This window comes from Melanerpes formicivorus, unplaced genomic scaffold (genome assembly GCF_026170545.1).
Source record: "Melanerpes formicivorus ecotype bairdi unplaced genomic scaffold, bMelFor1.0.p_v2 SCAF_12, whole genome shotgun sequence".
In the NCBI taxonomy this organism is placed as follows: Eukaryota; Metazoa; Chordata; class Aves; order Piciformes; family Picidae; genus Melanerpes; species Melanerpes formicivorus.
In genome coordinates, this window is record NW_027142364.1 from 8,871,056 (window position 1) to 8,887,807 (window position 16,752).

Here is a 16,752-nt window from a genome sequence, read left to right on the forward strand (position 1 = left end):
AGGGCCAAGGCCAAGATCTCTTCTTTCCCCTTCCGCAGCCCCGCTCTCTACAGGCCGCGTAGGCCATGGAAATGCTTTTAAAGAATGGCTGTGATTGCAGAGGGCTTTCCCGGAGAGGATGCCCAAGCGTTTGAAAGCATGAGTGTCCTGCCGGTCGGGATTGGCGGTTGGGTGTTTCCACACTAACCACACGAGGGCAGCATAGCGCCACCGGGCCGTGGGCTTTGCCGAGGGCGGGAGCTGCCTGTCGGAGGCGCACCGCTGCGTCTGCCGCCAGCCACGCAAAGACCCTATTCGCCATCGCAGTCCTTCCCACTGTCACTTCTGTTTTACCATGGCAAGGCAAGCGGCACGGATACCGCATTGCCATCCACAAAGGGTCAGCGTGGCTCTGACTGTGCAGGTATTAAACAAGGACACCCAAATGGAGTGTGGATATGGACCAAATGGATACCCATGACTTAAAAACACCATTTCAGCCTAAGCAAAATACTGACTCATTCAACGCTCCTGAAGCCATGGCACTGTGCAAGGGTGTCTGGAGACAGACTGCACCGTCACACCCAGGTGGCACATCCCAGTGCACTAGTTAGCCAGCACGCTGCCACTGAAGGATGCAGTCCCACTCCCCAGCTGCTCCCATAACCACCTGATGTGCCAAGCAGCAATTGTTTTTCTTCATTTAAATGCATTTTCTGTCGTGTGGGAGTTGGGATAATCACAGAATCACAGAATGTTGGGGGTTGGAAGTGACCTCAGAAGGTCATCAAGTCCAATCCCCCTGCCAGAGCAGGATCACCCAGAGTAGGCCACGCAGGAGCGCATCCAGGCAGGTGTTGGGTGTCTCCAGAGAAGGAACTCCACAGCCTCTCTGGGCAGCTGCGGCAGGTACGACACTGCCCTCCCTGCCACAAGCACAGGGTCCTGACAGGCTCCGAGAAGGGTGCTGGGGCTTGTTAGAAGCTGGTAAAGATGAGCTTGACACCTCCAGCCACTAGCTGGCACCTCTGGGTCTAGAAGTCAGCCCTCCAACTAATTAATAAACTGATCACAGCACAACAGCTCTCAAGGATGTAGAGTCCTGCTATGGAGAGAGTTGAGTTTGCCTCACACAGAAGCAGCCTGGCAGTCAGATCTCCTCCCCTTAGAGTGGAACCTAATGTTCCTCCTCATCCTCCTTGGTGAGTATACCGATGGGGAGATTTTCCTTTTCTGAGTGAGTCTATGCACATTTTGGTTCACATCTCCAATTAGTTTTATTAGTTGTAAGGAGAGCAGATCAATTATAATAAATCCATAGTTTTTGGGTGGCTACTGCTGTCTGTTTTGTGGGTGCCTCCATGACAGCCTGCTCTCCTCTACCTGCTCAAAGCTGTCAAAAATCAGCCTTACATCTATTTGCGAACCTCCTCCAGCATGATGCCTCTTGGAAAGCCAGGGAGACAGCCAACAAAGAGTGGGAAGGTGAGATTCCTCGTTTCCCTGCCTCTCAAATCTTCTCTTTCCAGGCCTCAACCTCATCCATGTGTATCTGAGTCACCAGCAGAACCTGTGAGAGGTGTTTTTAGGAATCCTTCCACCTTCTGCCTTGGTGTAGCTCACTGTTGCTCGCTGACTGGTGATACTTTGGGGGATTGTCTGAATTTTGGAGCAGGGATGTAAGCTCCTTGGTATCTCCTGGTAGGATGATAGGCTGGGTTGGGACAGAGCTATGGATTCTCACAGCTCATCCAGCATGGCAAACTCTGCTAATGGTTTCTCCTCTGGTCTGTGCTGAAGGATGTGAGTGGGAAGAAGCTGCCAGGAGGGAGGAAGCGTGTCTCTGTGAGAGGGATGAAGACGAGTACAATGCCCTCACGTACAGAAAGCCCAGAAAACCTCCTGTGCAGAAAACCCAGTTTGATAGCAGGATCCAATAACTCCAGTGTGAGAGGGGGAAGAGGTCTGTAAGCGTAAGTCCCCAGGATAGTGTCCCTAAGTTGCCTGCTCTGGGGACCTTGATTGAGCTCAGGAGGGTTACAGAGTGTCTCTGACAAGCAGCACAAGGATGCTGCATTCCACCTGCCTGGTTCCCTACAGAGGAAGGACCTTCTTTCTCCAGTGAGATGAGAACATCTCTTTATGTTAGTGGTGAGGCTTTCAGCCTAACATAGACTCATGTTGACCAGCCAGCATCTTTGGGCAGAGAGTGTGTTCTTCAGTGTCATGTTAATTAGCAAAAGCTGGTCAGATAGTAGGGCCTGATTATTTACATCATGGTGCATCTGCCTTTAAAATGTCAAAGGCACTGGAATGTGCTGCTCTCTAGGTGGTTGAGTCACCAACCCTGGATGTGTTTAATGGTTGTTTGGATGCGATGCTTGGGGATATGGCTTAGGGGTGAACTTTGTAGAGAGAACTTTGGTTGGACTTGGTGACCCTGAGTGTCTTTTCCAACCTGAATGTTTCTGTGAAAGCCCAGTACCTGTAATCCTAACTGCTGTGCTAAAAGGGAGGAATGATGGCTGACATAAGGGGAGAGTGAAGCACCTGGAGTTTTAGATAAAGAGGGAATGAAACTGTGCTTGGGCACAGCAATTTCTTTCTTGGTAAACTCCTGAAGATGATTTGGCTAGGCAATAAATAGTAAGTTAGTAGCATTTACCTGAGTCACTGTGCCCAGTCCAAGCTCTCTTTAAATCTATCACAACCACAGTTAGAATGGTCTGAATGGCCAGGTCAATTAAGTTGTTGAAGGCAAAGATTCAGGCTAGATGTGAGGAGGAGGTTCTTCACCATGAGAGTGGTGAAACCCTGGAATGGGTTGTCCAGGGAGGTGGTTGAGGCCCCGTCCCTGGAGGTGTTTAAGAGCAGGCTGGACGAGGCTCTGGCCAGCCTGATCTAGTGTGGGGTGTCCCTGCCCATGGCAGGGGGGTTGGAACTAGATGATCCTCGTGGTCCCTTCCAACCCTGAATGAAACTATGAAACTATGAAACATCAGGGTGTAGCGTTCAGTGCTCAGTCTGGAGCCTGATGGGAGGCCAGCAGACCAGTTAGGTCACACTGGGTGCAAAGCTGTTGCTTTGATTGATGATGTCTGGTTGATGAAAAGAAACAATTTGTGCAGGTGATATATCAAGGACAGAGTAAGTGATGCTTCATTGGTTTGCTTCCTCTTTGTTATTCTACTTCTGACAACAGAGGAGCTCAGTCTCCTGAAAGATCTTGGCTAAGTTTGGGTGTGAGACTTTCTTTGACTCCTTCCTTACACCATCATATCATTAAGGGTTATCTGCTGGGGGAACACTCTATACCAAATCTTTCCTTGCATTCCTGCAGTTTGTGGCCTGTGACTGTTGAGCAGGCAAATGAATCTTAAATCCATGGCTGTTTTATTTATGCTGCAAACTGTAACCTTCCAAAGCTGGTTGTTCTTGTGCTTTGTTTGGGTTTTACTTTTGTTTAAAAGCTTTAAACAATGTTTTACTTTTTGAATTTTTGCTGCTCCATGTAAATGGAAAGGCAGTAAACCCATACCTCCTCTATGCTCAGGATTTTATCAGGTGCTGTTAGGTAGGGAGTCAGGAAAGGTTCTGATGGTTTCACCACACAGAAGAATCCATAGAGGCAGAGGAGCAGGGTGGGAAACATCCAGGTGTTGCTTTGCTCTGGCTTCCAGCAGCCTGCGGCCCCTGCAGCAGAACTGTGTCAGGAAGCATCCATAGAGGCAGAGGAGCAGAGTGGGAAACATCCAGGTGTTGCTTTGCTCTGGCTTCCAGCAGCCTATGGCCCCTGCAGCAGAGCTGTGGAAGAATGTGGTCAGAAGGGTGCCAACACCCACTCAAGAGCAGAGATGTCATGCAATTGCTTTGTAGTCTCTGGTTTCTGAAGCTAAAGAGTGCTCCAGAGGCTGGCAGCTGGAAAGCATTTTCCTTTATCACCTAAAAGTGAACAGCTTTGCCTGATGTTTGTCTGCTGTTTGTCTGCTGTCTCTCTGTCAATAAAGAATCAGTTGGAATCACAGAATGCTAGGCACCTCCAGAAATCATCGAGTCTGTGGATGGAGACTCACTAACTTTTAGAATTAGTCTTTTCTACGTATGTAAGCATTATCAATAGTTAAGGGATTAGCTTTGTAGACATAAATAAAGCAGACCTTGAGCTTGGTAGGGAGGTAAAAAACAGGGGTGCAGCTGCAGATGGCTCACACGTCACAGAGATAAAGAGGAACAAAAGCAAGCTGAACCCAGTCTTGTGGTTTTGGCAGAAGAAAAACAAGGGCAGAATGACCCGAGTTCAACAAGAGGACGCCGTGGTGAAGAGGAAGATGAGAGTGAGTGGTCTCAGATGACCGCCGGATGCCTGTGATGTTATAAACTGACAGTAGGGGGCAGCAGAGACCGAGAGGTGAAAGACCTGCGGCCAGGCGTTGCTGTGCTCGAGGTTTCTCCGCAAACTAATGGATGGGATAACCATCGCCCAGAAACGGCGTGAACGTGTGTTACTGACCCTGGCTACAAGGTGTGTAACCAGCTCTTTCTGGCGCTCATATGAGGTGGAGTTGATGCATCCACACGTGTAATAAAATGATACCTGGCTTAATAGCTACCTGAGCTAGTGAGTTGATTGATTTCACTGCATCAGATCCTTCAACTTAAATACTTTTCTTACCAACTTGGTAAAATGCAAAATGACATCCAAAATTAATCTAAATGATCCTTTACCGCAGAAAGCCAAGGAAGAGCAGGACTGGTTTAACAGCTCTTTCAAAACAGGAAGCTCAGTAGAAAGTGCAGAGGGGCCAGAGTACACCTGGAAATAGCAAAGTGTGTTATGATTTCCTATATATTACTGCATGGAGGCCTTTGTGAATCCTGAAGTAAATATAACCTCTCCTATGGAGACAGACTGAAGGAGCTGTGGTTATTCAGTCTGGAGAAGAGAAGGCTTTAAGGAGACCTTCGAAGGCTCTAAGGAGACCTTCTTGTGGCCTCCCAGTATCTGAAGGGGGCCTACAAGAAAGCTGGGGAGGGACCTTTTAGGATGTCAGGTAGTGATAGGACTAGGGGGAATGGAAAAAAACTGAAAGTGGGTATATTCAGATTGGATGTTAGGAAGAAGTTCTTCACTGTGAGGGTGGTGAGAGACTGGAACAGGTTGCCCAGGGTGGTGGTGGAAGCCTCATCCCTGGAATTTTTTAAGGCCAGGCTGGATAGGGCGCTGGGCAATCTAATCTAGTGTGAGGTGTCCCTGCCCATGGCAGGGGAGTTGGAACTTGATGATCCTTGAGTTCACTTCCAACCCTGACAGTTCTGTGATAACAGGCTTTGTAAAATGGCTTTTCCAGACTTCTTGAAACGCCAAAGTAGTCTTCAGGACAGCATGTTTAAAAGTGGAGCTGATGAAATGAGGCAAAATATTGCTTGGGGGAAAGAGCTTTTTCATTTGCAGAATGGAAAACGGCTCATACATAATAATGTTGAGTCTCTTTTGTCATATAAGCATATCAGAGTTGTTCATCACCTTGATAACTCCCAGCAAGAACAGCCAATCTCCTCCTACTTCCCAGAGCTGGAGGTTGATCTGCTGAAGTCAGTGCTTTTGAGCAACAGTACTCATCTGGGTGAATTCTGCAAAGATATTTTCATTTGAAAACAGCTGCCTAATAAAGCATCTTACATTTTAAAGTTTGCTGTTGTGTTTAAGACCTGCTCTGAGCTAATATAATGCCACTTAAATGCATTGGGTCATCATAGACACAAATGATTGAATCCTTGTTCAAATTCCAGTGTAAATTGTGTATTTGTTCTGTGTTGTGCCACGGTTGGGATTGTATCGTTGGAAAGAACCAGAGGCAGGCAAATCCAATCAGTGCTGGATTATTTCCTTCACTCAAGAGCAGACAGAAGTGTGTGAAAAGGCCTTGGTTTATGTTTTAGTTCCATTTAAGGCTTGTGAATGAAACATGAGTGTCAGGTGCTTCTGAGAGACCAATACAAGTGGGAGTGAGAGTCTGTGTGTTGCCAGAGAAGGTTCCATGTGTATGCATTGTTTGCAAATGGGCATTTGCCCCTCTTGCACTGGAGCATAATCTCAACTGAGTGCATAAACCCATCTTTTTGTTGTTCCCAGTGATTGTGGTGAGGGTGTTTAGTAGGCACCCTGCAGAGGCAGAGTTTCATAACAGTTTATCAGCTTTTAAGCTTTTCTCGTGCTGTGGCATACTGTAGTGATTTGCAGATTTTTATCTCAGTGACTGCTGGAGCAGATTTTGCAGAACTGAAGGACATTTGTTTTTTTTTTAATAGTGCTTTAGAGTTTGATTATTGCATCATCTGCACAAGCTGTTCTTGCTGGCTTGGAGTTCTGTGGGTGCAGCAACTGCAGCACTGGGCATTGGGAGAGCAGAATGAGCCCTGTGATCTGGAATTGAACATAAACCAGTCTCATCGTACTCCCTTTTCCTGTAACTGTTAAACAGTTTGTTGTTCAGAGCTGCCTGTGTGGAGCCCTAAAAAGGCCATCAATCAGATGTCCATAAGTTTCCATCATTATCCATTCCCACATGCAGATATTTGTATACTGTGGCTGTTTTAAAAACACAAAATATTTCCTCATTTCCACATCCTGATGGCCCATCTCCACTGCTGTGGCTGAAAGAACAACTTCCTCTAGGGAGAAGAAATTGGTGTTTCTCTAACAAAAACCCACTTTGATGTTTCCCTAGTCTTTCAGTGCACCATTTTTATTTCCATTCTGAGCCATCTCTTCAAACACAAGGCATATTATAGTATTTCTGGTGACTTGCAAGGTATCAAGGCAGGCTGAGAGTATCTGGAAGCATTCTCACCTCTAATAAATCTTAGTGTGTATTACTGTGACTATGAGGTAATTTACTTGTAACATAGTTATTGTCTGATCTTAGAAGGGATGTTAGAAAAGCAATGACCTCTAGAATTAGCACAATACAGGCAGGCATCACATTTGAAATTCCATGTGTCAGATTTTTTTCCTGATACCTCTCTCTTATTATGGTTCTACAGGTCTTTTTTTTCTGTCATGACCTTGCAGGATGTAGATGTTGCTTGTATTGCTTCTTCCTGGGTTTGAAAACAAAAACTATATGCCTGAAAGCATCCAAGAACTGAAAAGACTCAAAATACTCAATTCAGCTGGATCTCTTGATTCACTATATAAGACTTGATTATAGTTGGCCTTTCTTTCAGACCAGGCACAGTGTCCTCATTTGGTTTTGCCCTTTTAGATCTGGTCTAAGGTTGCTGCTGGTCTCAGAGAACATGGAGAAAACAAACACTGAGGAGAAGACAGTTCATTCAAGGGAAATATACCTGTGAAATCAACACTGTGCAATACCTGCTGAGGCACTAGGAATTTTTGAGTTAGAGTTCAGTGTGTTAGAACTGGCACTGCTGTTCTGACAGGAGAAGGAGACAATAGTGAATGTTTGTAGCAATGTTTGTTTTATTTTCTGTACATCAAATGTTGTTTTCTTCTCCCTTCCTCCCTCCTTCCCTCTCCTCATCTATTTCAGGTGCTCAAAGTACACCTATTGCCACTGACTGATGCAGCACTTAACAAAGCTGGTTCCCAGCAAGTTCTTTGCAAAGTCAGAGTACACAGCCATTAGCTGAAGTTTTGTTGGTAAATAAACCATGAGGGAATTCCAGCGCTCTTGGTGCAAAAATAATTGAGGCCTGCTGCACATAAGCAACTTCAGATGTGATTGAGGGCTAGATTTTAGTGCTCTGTGGGAGAACCAATGTGAGTTGTAAAAAAGTGGTGGGTAAGATTCAATGGATGTATTTTTTTTTTCCTTCCAAGGCAATGCTTGGTTGGCAATTAACATATTTCAGAAAGAAAGACCTCAATGGTAACAAAGAGAATGTTACCAAAAGCTGTGTGAGTCTTTGACATCCATGCATTTGGGGCTTTCCTTGTGGCACAACATCCTCCTTGGCTGCACTCTGCTTGGCTGCACTTCACTGATTTTCAGCTAAGGGTGGGAGGAGGGCAGAGTGTCCATCAGCCAGACCTGTCTTCACTGCAAATTGTTTTAATGAGCGTGATAGCCCAGCTGCCTAATTCAACTCTGTCCTGCTAAATGCTGTGCACCTGCAAGGTGCTTTCTGAGGGCCAGTACATTCTGAGGGGTTTAAAGTAGTGGCACTATGAGTTCAATCTTGTGTAGCAAATGCATAGAAATGGCTGGTGCCCCAGCACAAGAAGGACACAGAAATGTTGGAGTAGGTCCAGAGGAGGCCACAAAGATGATCAGAAGGCTGGAGCACCTCCCCTGTGGGGACAGACTGAGTTAGGGCTGTTCAGCCTGGAGAAGGCTCTGGGCAGACCTTACAGCAGCCCTCTAGTAGCTGAAGGGGGCCTACAAGAAAGCTGGGGAGGCACTTTCTACAAGGGCTTGTAGTGATAGGATGAGGGGCAATGGCTGTGAGCTGGAAGAGGGGAGATTTAGACTGGAGATTAGAATGAAATTCTTTCAGTGAGGGTGGTGAGACACTGGAACAGGTTGCCCAGGTAGATTGTGGATGCCCCCTCCCTGGAGGTGTTCAGGGCCAGGTTGGACAGGGCCTTGAGCAACCTGGTCTAGTGGAAGGTGTCTCTGCCTATAGCAGGATGGTTGGAACTAGATGATGTTTAAGGTCCCTTCCAACCTGAACCACTGGCTGATAGGGATGTGCATCTTCCTTGCCTGGCATTTGGGCCAGTTGGTAGCTCATGTGGGCAATTTGAGTGGGGTGCTGGGTTTTTCCCATGGCATTTCGAATGTCAGGATTTATGGTGCCATTCCTGTGCTTCCCTGTTGTGCAGCTCCATGTGAAACTGGCTAAGAGAAACACTAAACTCAAGTCTCTTCAGAAAGGTTACCTGCTGAATTAACTGATAGCTGTAAAGAGGTAACAATTTTTATCACAGACTACAATAAAATGGTTAATTTACTTTAAGGTGCTATGAAAATCTTTGGTATTATGACAAAATTGAGGTTGGTTATAGTTTTTCAGCTTCTAATAATCCTGGCATTAAAATCAGACTAACCAAGACCAAAGTAAAAATGAAGTTTCTAAATACTTACCTTTCAACAGAGAACTTAATAGCATTAATATATCTACAGGCCAAATTCTATCATCTATGAGCTGTGTGGTCTTAGCTTGATGGTTGGACTTGATCTTAGAGGTCTTTTCCAGCTGAAATAATTCTGTGATTTTATCTGGAGCCCTTGGTGGGTGAGATGGTGAGCAGGCAGTCCTGGCTGTGACTGGTGCTGAGGAATGTGTCTGCTGCTCTCATGGATGACCTCCTACAGCCAGGGCATCTCCTGCAGCTCATGAGGCTCATCTGGTTCAATAAACTGTGGTGCATCTCTTCAAGCTCTTACCCAGCTCCCACTTGTACCTGTGGACAAGTTGTGCATCCTTGAATTTGATCGTGTGTCATCTCTTGTTTGCTGTGAACCTGGCCTGAATGGGTTTCATTTGTGTGCTCCTAGTCTGTATTAGGGAACAAACCGAGCAGCCACCTCTCTATGCCCTTGTGGTACCAACAACCCACATCACACTTGTGTAGTCAGGGACACTGAACTGCACCTAACTTACTCTTTTTACCTACAATTGCATCTGGTATGAAGTTCTCCTGTGTATTTAGCATTGACTTTTCTCAGCCTTTTTTAATGGTGGATAAGTCCTGTTCAGATTCACCCAGCTAAGTGCTGGGTTCTTTTTCTGTTTAGCAGTAGAAATACCTTCACATCTACGCAGCAGGGCAGTAAATACCTGTGCAAATAAGTAGCAGAAACTCTTAAGATTCTGCCTCCCCACCTCCTGCCCACTTCTGCAGCCAGAGTGAGCACTAGCAGGATTTGATATGTGAGGAGTTATCCTGGGGATAATGCCTGGCAGGGAGTGTGTAACTCACCATTCTGTGAAGCTAGGAATGTTAGGATCACAGTCTCAAGCTGCGCCAGGGGAGGTTTAGACTCGAGGTGAGGAGAAAGTTCTTCACCGAGAGAGTCATTCGTCATTGGAATGTGCTGCCCAGGGAGGTGGTGGAGTCACCGTCCCTGGAGGCATTCAAGAGGAGATTGGACGTGGCACTTGGTGCCATGGTCTAGTCATGGGGTCTGTGTTTATAGGTTGGACTCGATGATCCTCGAGGTCTCTTCCAACCTTAGTTATACTGTGATACGGTGATACTGTGATCAACCTTGATGGAGCTGTGGAACCTGAGTGAAGCTGTAGCTTTGGTGCTGGGGTAAGACCTGGAGCTTGCTCTGCCTTGGTTTGGTCAGGGACATGTCTCACTCAGCAGAGCTTTGATAGGCTACAGGGGTGGCTGAAAAAGGTAATTTTTGGGGCAGAATGGCTGGAAAGCTGCCCAGCAGAAAAGGACCTGGGGACCCTGGTTAACAGCCACCCTAACATGAGCCTGTGTGCACAGATGGCCGAGAAAGCCACTAGCATCCTGGCCTGGATCAGGAATACTGTGGTGAGCAGGACCAGGGAAGTGATTGTGCCCCTGTACTGGGCACTGGTGAGGCCACACCTTGAGTACTGGGTTCAGTTTTGGAACCCTCACTACAAGAAAGACATTGAGGGGGTGGAGCACATCCAGAGGAGGCAAACAAAGCTGGTGAAGGGTGTGGAGAACAAGTTTTATGAGGAGCGGCTGAGGGGACTGGGGTTGTTCAGTCTGGATGAGAGGAGTCTGAGGGGAAACTCACTGCTCTCCACAATCCCCTGAAAGGAGATTGGAGTGAGGTGGGGGTTGGTCTCTTCTCCCTAGTATCAGGTGATAGAACAAGAGGAAATGGCCTGAAATTGTGCCAGAGGAGGAAAAATGTCTTTGCTACAAGCGTGGTCAGGCATTGGAACAGGCTGCCCAGGGAGGCGGTGGAGTCACCATGCCTGGAGGTGTTCAAGAAATGTGTGTACATGACACTTAGGGACATGGTTTAATGACCATGGCAGTCTTAAGTTGACAGCTGGACTTCCTAGAGGTCTTTTCCAAGTGAAACAATTCTGTGATTCTGTAACAGGTCTGACCCCCATATCACAGTCACGAACACTGTAGGGAGGCAAAGCAGACACATGTTAGGACATAAATTTATTTCTGAATAAATGGCAACATTCAGAAGTACAGAGAAACTGCATCACACTGTTACAACTCTGTCATGGTATTTGTGCTTTGTAGGCTAAGTAAACACTTATTCTATCACACCAAAAACTGACATCTACCTGTATTTGGTTTAGAAATAAATACACCTTTCCACGATGAGCTCAAAGCACTCCGTCTGTAACACTTGATGCTTTAGTGACTTCCAGCCTTGGAATTGCTGAGCTTCCAGAGGAGCTACTTATGTGGTGGGAGTTCTGGATACTCAGCAGCTCTTGGGGCAGGCCCAGGACTGCATGGTTCTGCTCAATGCAGGCAATAAACTGAGCTTTGTTGTTACAGTAAAGCTGCCCTCGCTGTTGTGTGCACCCTGCAGAGCAGGTGTGGCGTTACTGGTGGTGTTTCATATCCCACGGTAACTTTGACCAAGTGATGCAACCATGCAGGTTGAGGAATGGTTTGAAAGATAAAACTGACAATATGGCTCTTTTAATAAATTATTTAAAACTACTTCAAAGTTTTCAAAAATACTTAGTGCAAAAGGATAGCTGTTTTTCTCTTTCCCAAGAAATATTACAGAGGCATATCCTGTTATATGGAAAATAAAATATCTCTGAAGTACTTCATTTGGGCAAGCAGGCAGGGTTTCCATTTCACTCTTTGGGTGGGGAGAGATGAAAGAGCTATTTTCAAAGGAGTAACTGTGATGTGAACAGTTGTAAGTTACCTTTAAATTCCAACCCAAGCTCTTTGGATGAGTCAAGAGACTGCATCGTTAAGTGCGTGGTACCAACTGATCACCTCAACCAGGTGACACCACAGCACATCTTGGCAAACAGCTGGGGAGACATCAGTGATGTGAACTGTCACATCATCCAGACACTGACACCCCAAAAATGAACAGGTGTCTGCTGAAATGTTAACCATTGCTTTGCTTTCTTCTAAGTTACAAAACCGAAGAGCTTTATGAGATGAAACTTTTCAGATACACATTTCTTCACCTTGTTAACAATTTACTGGATTAAACTAAAATAGTATTTTTTTTCCCCCCCTCTTCTTTTAACTGATCTGTGGCAGGTCACAGAGTGCTTGAAACAGAAGCACTTTGCCTAAGGACCGTACTGTCATTACTCCCCCTCACTGGGTAGGGACACTGAGGCACAGAGGTGAAGTGACTCATGGCAGGTCTGTGGTGTAGAGCCCTACTGCCTCGCTGGGCAGCTGTGCTCAAGGGTGTTCTGGGTGTGGCTGCACCATGCTGTGCTGTGTTGCCTCCATGTGCAGAGAAGTGAATTCTGAGGGCAGTGACCCAAAAGCTGGATTTCACTTCACTGAGACGGGAGTTGGGAACAGCTGTAGAAGAGAAATAATCATCTTGAAAGAAACTGTGTTTACAGCAGCTTTTTACTGTGGCAGCTGACTGTGAAGGTCTTAAGGGTTGAAAAGTTTCCACCCCTTAGCAGACTGTGGGGATTTACAAACAGAATCATTATTTCACTAGGGTCATGGGTGTCTCCAGGCTGCATGGATAGACTCTGGTTCCAATAGCCAAACAGTACAAATAGTGGTGTGTTAAACCTGAATGTCAGTGTACTATTCCATTTAGCTGATTGATTTAACCAAACTGATGAAAAAGGTACATATTAGATGCTTAATTAAGCCTTTACTGTGTAGTCCATTAGTTCAGAAAGCTGCAAACCCAGCCCCTCCCAGTCCAGTCCTTCCTATAGCACAATGTGTCATGAGTCCTTTGTGGTACAGACAGACACAATACACCTTGGCTCACTCTGCTCCGTGTGCAGTCATGGAATGGATGCGTGTTCTTCCTGTGGAGATTGTCCATCTGTGCCCATTTCACTCAGTGATGTTCAGAAATCCACTGCTCAGTTAAAGTGGAACCAAATGAAGACACTGAGGAGGTGAACTTCCTTAGCCCAGCTCAAGAAGCCAGTCGAACAGGCTGGATGTCATCTGTCTGCCTTCCTCGCTGAGCTTGCAGTACTGCACCACAGCTTGGAAGATATCCCCCACCTTCCAGGACTTCTGCTGAACTAACTGCACAACATCTAAAAACTAAACAAGAAAACAAACCACTCTTAGCATCTGGCTGATGTTTGCTAAATACACACACAGAGCTGCCAGACCATCCTTTGTGAATGGGCACAATTCACCATGTGGCAGCAGAAAGGCTCCTTCCACACTGGAAGTGTGACTACCCCTTTGAAAGGAAACCCAAACCTCTTCATCTATATTAGCTGAATGTTAATGGATATTTAATTTTCTGCATTTCCACACACATCTCATGCTATATTAAATGTTCACATAGCACTGGTGAGAGGGAATCTAGGCAAACATCTGTCACGTGAAGACGTTTGCCACAGTTGTGGTTGAACCACAGAGAGTATCCACATGCCATTTTTTCTCAACTTTCAGACAAACCAGAGGTTAAATACACATTCTTAAGCAGCTGTGAAAAATCCTTAATTTTGTCCACTTTGTACTTAATAATGGGCTTCACCATGTCCTGCATCTAGCCCTGTTTCTTCCTGAAGCACATAAAGGAAAATCAAAGCTTTTCAGTTCTTTGAATTCCACAATCAGTATCAAATTAGCTTGTCCCTTCGATGCTTCCAGTTCTACACCACCCAAGAAAACAGTCTCGAGCTGATGTAGCTGTTTGCTATTTACATACTGAAGCCTAAACTTTTAATATGTATTTTAATGCCCTTTAATAGGCACACGATTGCCACGAGTGCTGTTGTCGGCAGGATGTGCCTCATTATTCTCCAGTGTCTCTCTGCAATTGAATTAGCTGTCTGCCAAAGCACATGGGGAAAGCTGACAGCTGCTGCTTTCATTAGCTGCAATTTGCACTGCTGTTGCTGAATGCATTTTAAATGATGTTTATGATTCCCAAATGCATGTACTCAAGAAAATCAAACAATATCTCTGTTACTCAAAATGATCTTCCCATGAAAGACCAAAATACTGATTTCTAATACTTCTTTCGTTAATTAAGTTGAACACTTGGATACTTAGAATCATAGAATCATTAATGTTGGAGAAGACCTCTAAAATCAAGTCCAACCTTCCACCCAACACCTCCATGACCACTAGACCTCAAGTGCCCCATCTACTTGTTTTTTGAACACCTCCAGAAATGGTGACTCCACCTCCCTGGGCAGCCTGTTCCAACACCTCATCACTCCTTCACTAAATAAATTCTTCCTAATAGCCTGTCTAAACTTCCCCTGGTGTAGCTTGAGGTAATTTCCTCTAGTCCTGTTGTTAGTTACTTGGAAGAAGAGGCCAACACCAGCCTCACTACAACCTCCTTTTGGGTGACTGTAGAGAGCAATGAGGTGTTGTCTCAGCCTCCTCTTCTTTAGGCTAAGTAATCCCAGTTCCCTCAGCCACTCCTCATAAGACTTGACCTCCAAACTCCTCACCAGCTTTGTTCCCCTTCTCTAGGCACACTCCAGCACCTTCTTATACTGTAGTGCCCAAAAGTGGGACACAGTATTTGTGGTGCAGCCTTACCAGGGCTCAGTACAGGGGCACAATTACTTCCCTCTCCTGCTGGCCACACTATTCCTGATTGATGTCAGGATGCTGTTGGCCTTCTTGGCCACCTGAGCCCACTGCTGGCTCATGTTCATACAGCAGTCAACCAGCACCCCCAGGTTCTTTTCTGCCGAGCAGCTTTCTAGCCCCTGTGCCCCAAGCTTGTGGTGCTGCATGAGGTTGTTCTGACCCCAGTGCAGGACCCAGCACTTGGCCTTGCTGAACCTCATACAACTGACCATAGCCCATTGGCCCAAGTTCTCCAGGTAAGGCTTACCTTAAATTCTGTCAATTTTACTTTTGGTAGTAAACAGCAGCATTGCTCTCTTGCAAACACGGATGGTTTTGCACCTGCTCTTAAGCCCAGTAACTTCAATGAATCATAGCTGCTGCTGTGGTTAAAGTGCTTTGGTGGCATTCTCCAGTACCTTTTCAATTCTGTTTTCCTGAGACTTCTTAAAATAGATGGTTGGGATTCCAAGTTCAGAGGCAGCTATCCACTGCAGGGTGGCTCTCAGCTCCGCATCAGGGCTGTCCGGTTCCATATCAAAGTTTATCACCAGCAGGTCCTTCTGACAGTTAGCTGTGCCCACTGAAAGCTCAGAAGTGCTTTCTGGAAAAACAATCCCAACAGTTAGTGTGCCATGACTTGTGTTAACCTCAGATTGTCTGTTTGAATCAATACAGTTCAACTTACCCTCCGTATTTTCTGTCTGTTCTGTAAGGAAAACTTTTTCTTCCACTAATTCGCTTAGAAACAAACAACAACAGAACTCATTAGTGATATTTAGGAACAGTCTACAGCATTGCTTCACGATGGATAAACTTTTCCCTCAATGTAAGACCTAGAAAACTGCAAGGAAAAAGCTGCACAGGATGAAATAATACAACACTGAATACATTTCATGGATTTAATCTTTGGATCAGGAAAAGCTTTGGGAATTGGAGCATTATTCCCCTAAGAGGATGAAGTACTTGTACTAGCTGCACCGCCTTTCACCAGGATCTCTGTATCTTCAGTTAGAGCATGACAAGCAAATGACATTATGGTATGGCACAGCAAGTCTCATAGCCTGGGTAGAATACTGAACCTACAGCGTTCTGCAGGGCTACACTCCCTGGCTGAACATATTCCAGGCTGGCTTTCTGGTTTTATCTTTTGTAGTTAAATACAGTAGTAACTGTTGGCCACTCCAGTTACTGCTGCTTTAAAACATATTACTGTTTGGATAAACAAACTCTGTTTACACCTTGTAAGGATTTCCATCTCTATCTTAAACTACAGGAAACAAACTCCAGGCATGTGGTCACTGCTTCAGCTTCCCTTTCTGAACATACACGTGGCAGGAGACCGCAGAATCACTGCTGCTGTCCTGCTCGTTCCCATGCTCCTGGAGGGACGTCACTCACAGTGCATATCCCCAGCCTCTCCAATTCCGCCCTCAATCCGGAGGATGCTGCAGGTGTCAGGTTTTTCTAGCCTGGAGGGACACTAGTCTTTAACACCTTCGTTCACAGGACTTCAGACTCTTCCCCAAAGCTGTAAAGAGTCCAGGTTAGATACACTAGTGCAGCAGGTGCTGCAAAAGGTGAGAGGCAAGGATCAAATGGCAGCATGCAAGGTATGCTTTGTCATGACTTGGAATCACAGGTGCTTAATAACCTCCTTCCCAGTGCATTTGTTACCATTTCTCTGTTTGAAAAGCAGATGTATGCTGTGCCTTGACTTTGATCTGTGGAAGTAAAAACTCCTCATACCTATTAGGCCTGCATCTGAGAACAGCCCCTGGAAGCTAAGGGGAGTCAGAAATGTATCCCTTTGGTCCTTGAAATATGAGGGAGAGAGGTCACTGCTTGCTGTGAGGATGGGAATGTTAAACAAGGTTAGTCTCTGAATCAGCAGCTGAGAGGGAATGTGTCTAACTCACAAACACCCAGGTTTCTTACAGAATAAAACCCCTCTCAAAGCAGGACAGTTGTGGTATAGTCTGGTAACAAGCTGTGAAGGTTTCCTGATGTCACCAACTACACAAAGCTTGCCTGTACGACGTGTGATGTGTGGT

The 16,752-nt window shown here is 45.8% G+C and overlaps 1 protein-coding gene across 4 annotated transcripts in view; it reads right to left on the bottom strand.

Annotated features, from left to right (window-relative positions):
- Window positions 1-11,108: 11,108 nt before the first annotated feature.
- The window catches only part of SPHKAP (SPHK1 interactor, AKAP domain containing), a 65,985-nt gene continuing 60,341 nt past the window's right edge, over window positions 11,109-16,752 (bottom strand). For all 4 annotated transcript variants that reach the window (XM_068145206.1, XM_068145203.1, XM_068145205.1 and 1 more), the window contains 3 exons: window positions 15,387-15,439; window positions 15,118-15,302; window positions 11,109-13,198 (listed from right to left, as the gene is read on the bottom strand). In XM_068145206.1, coding sequence (XP_068001307.1) covers window positions 13,055-13,198; window positions 15,118-15,302; window positions 15,387-15,439 — 382 coding nt within the window. In that variant the 3' untranslated portion in view covers window positions 11,109-13,054. The remainder of the gene's footprint in view (window positions 13,199-15,117; window positions 15,303-15,386; window positions 15,440-16,752) is intronic.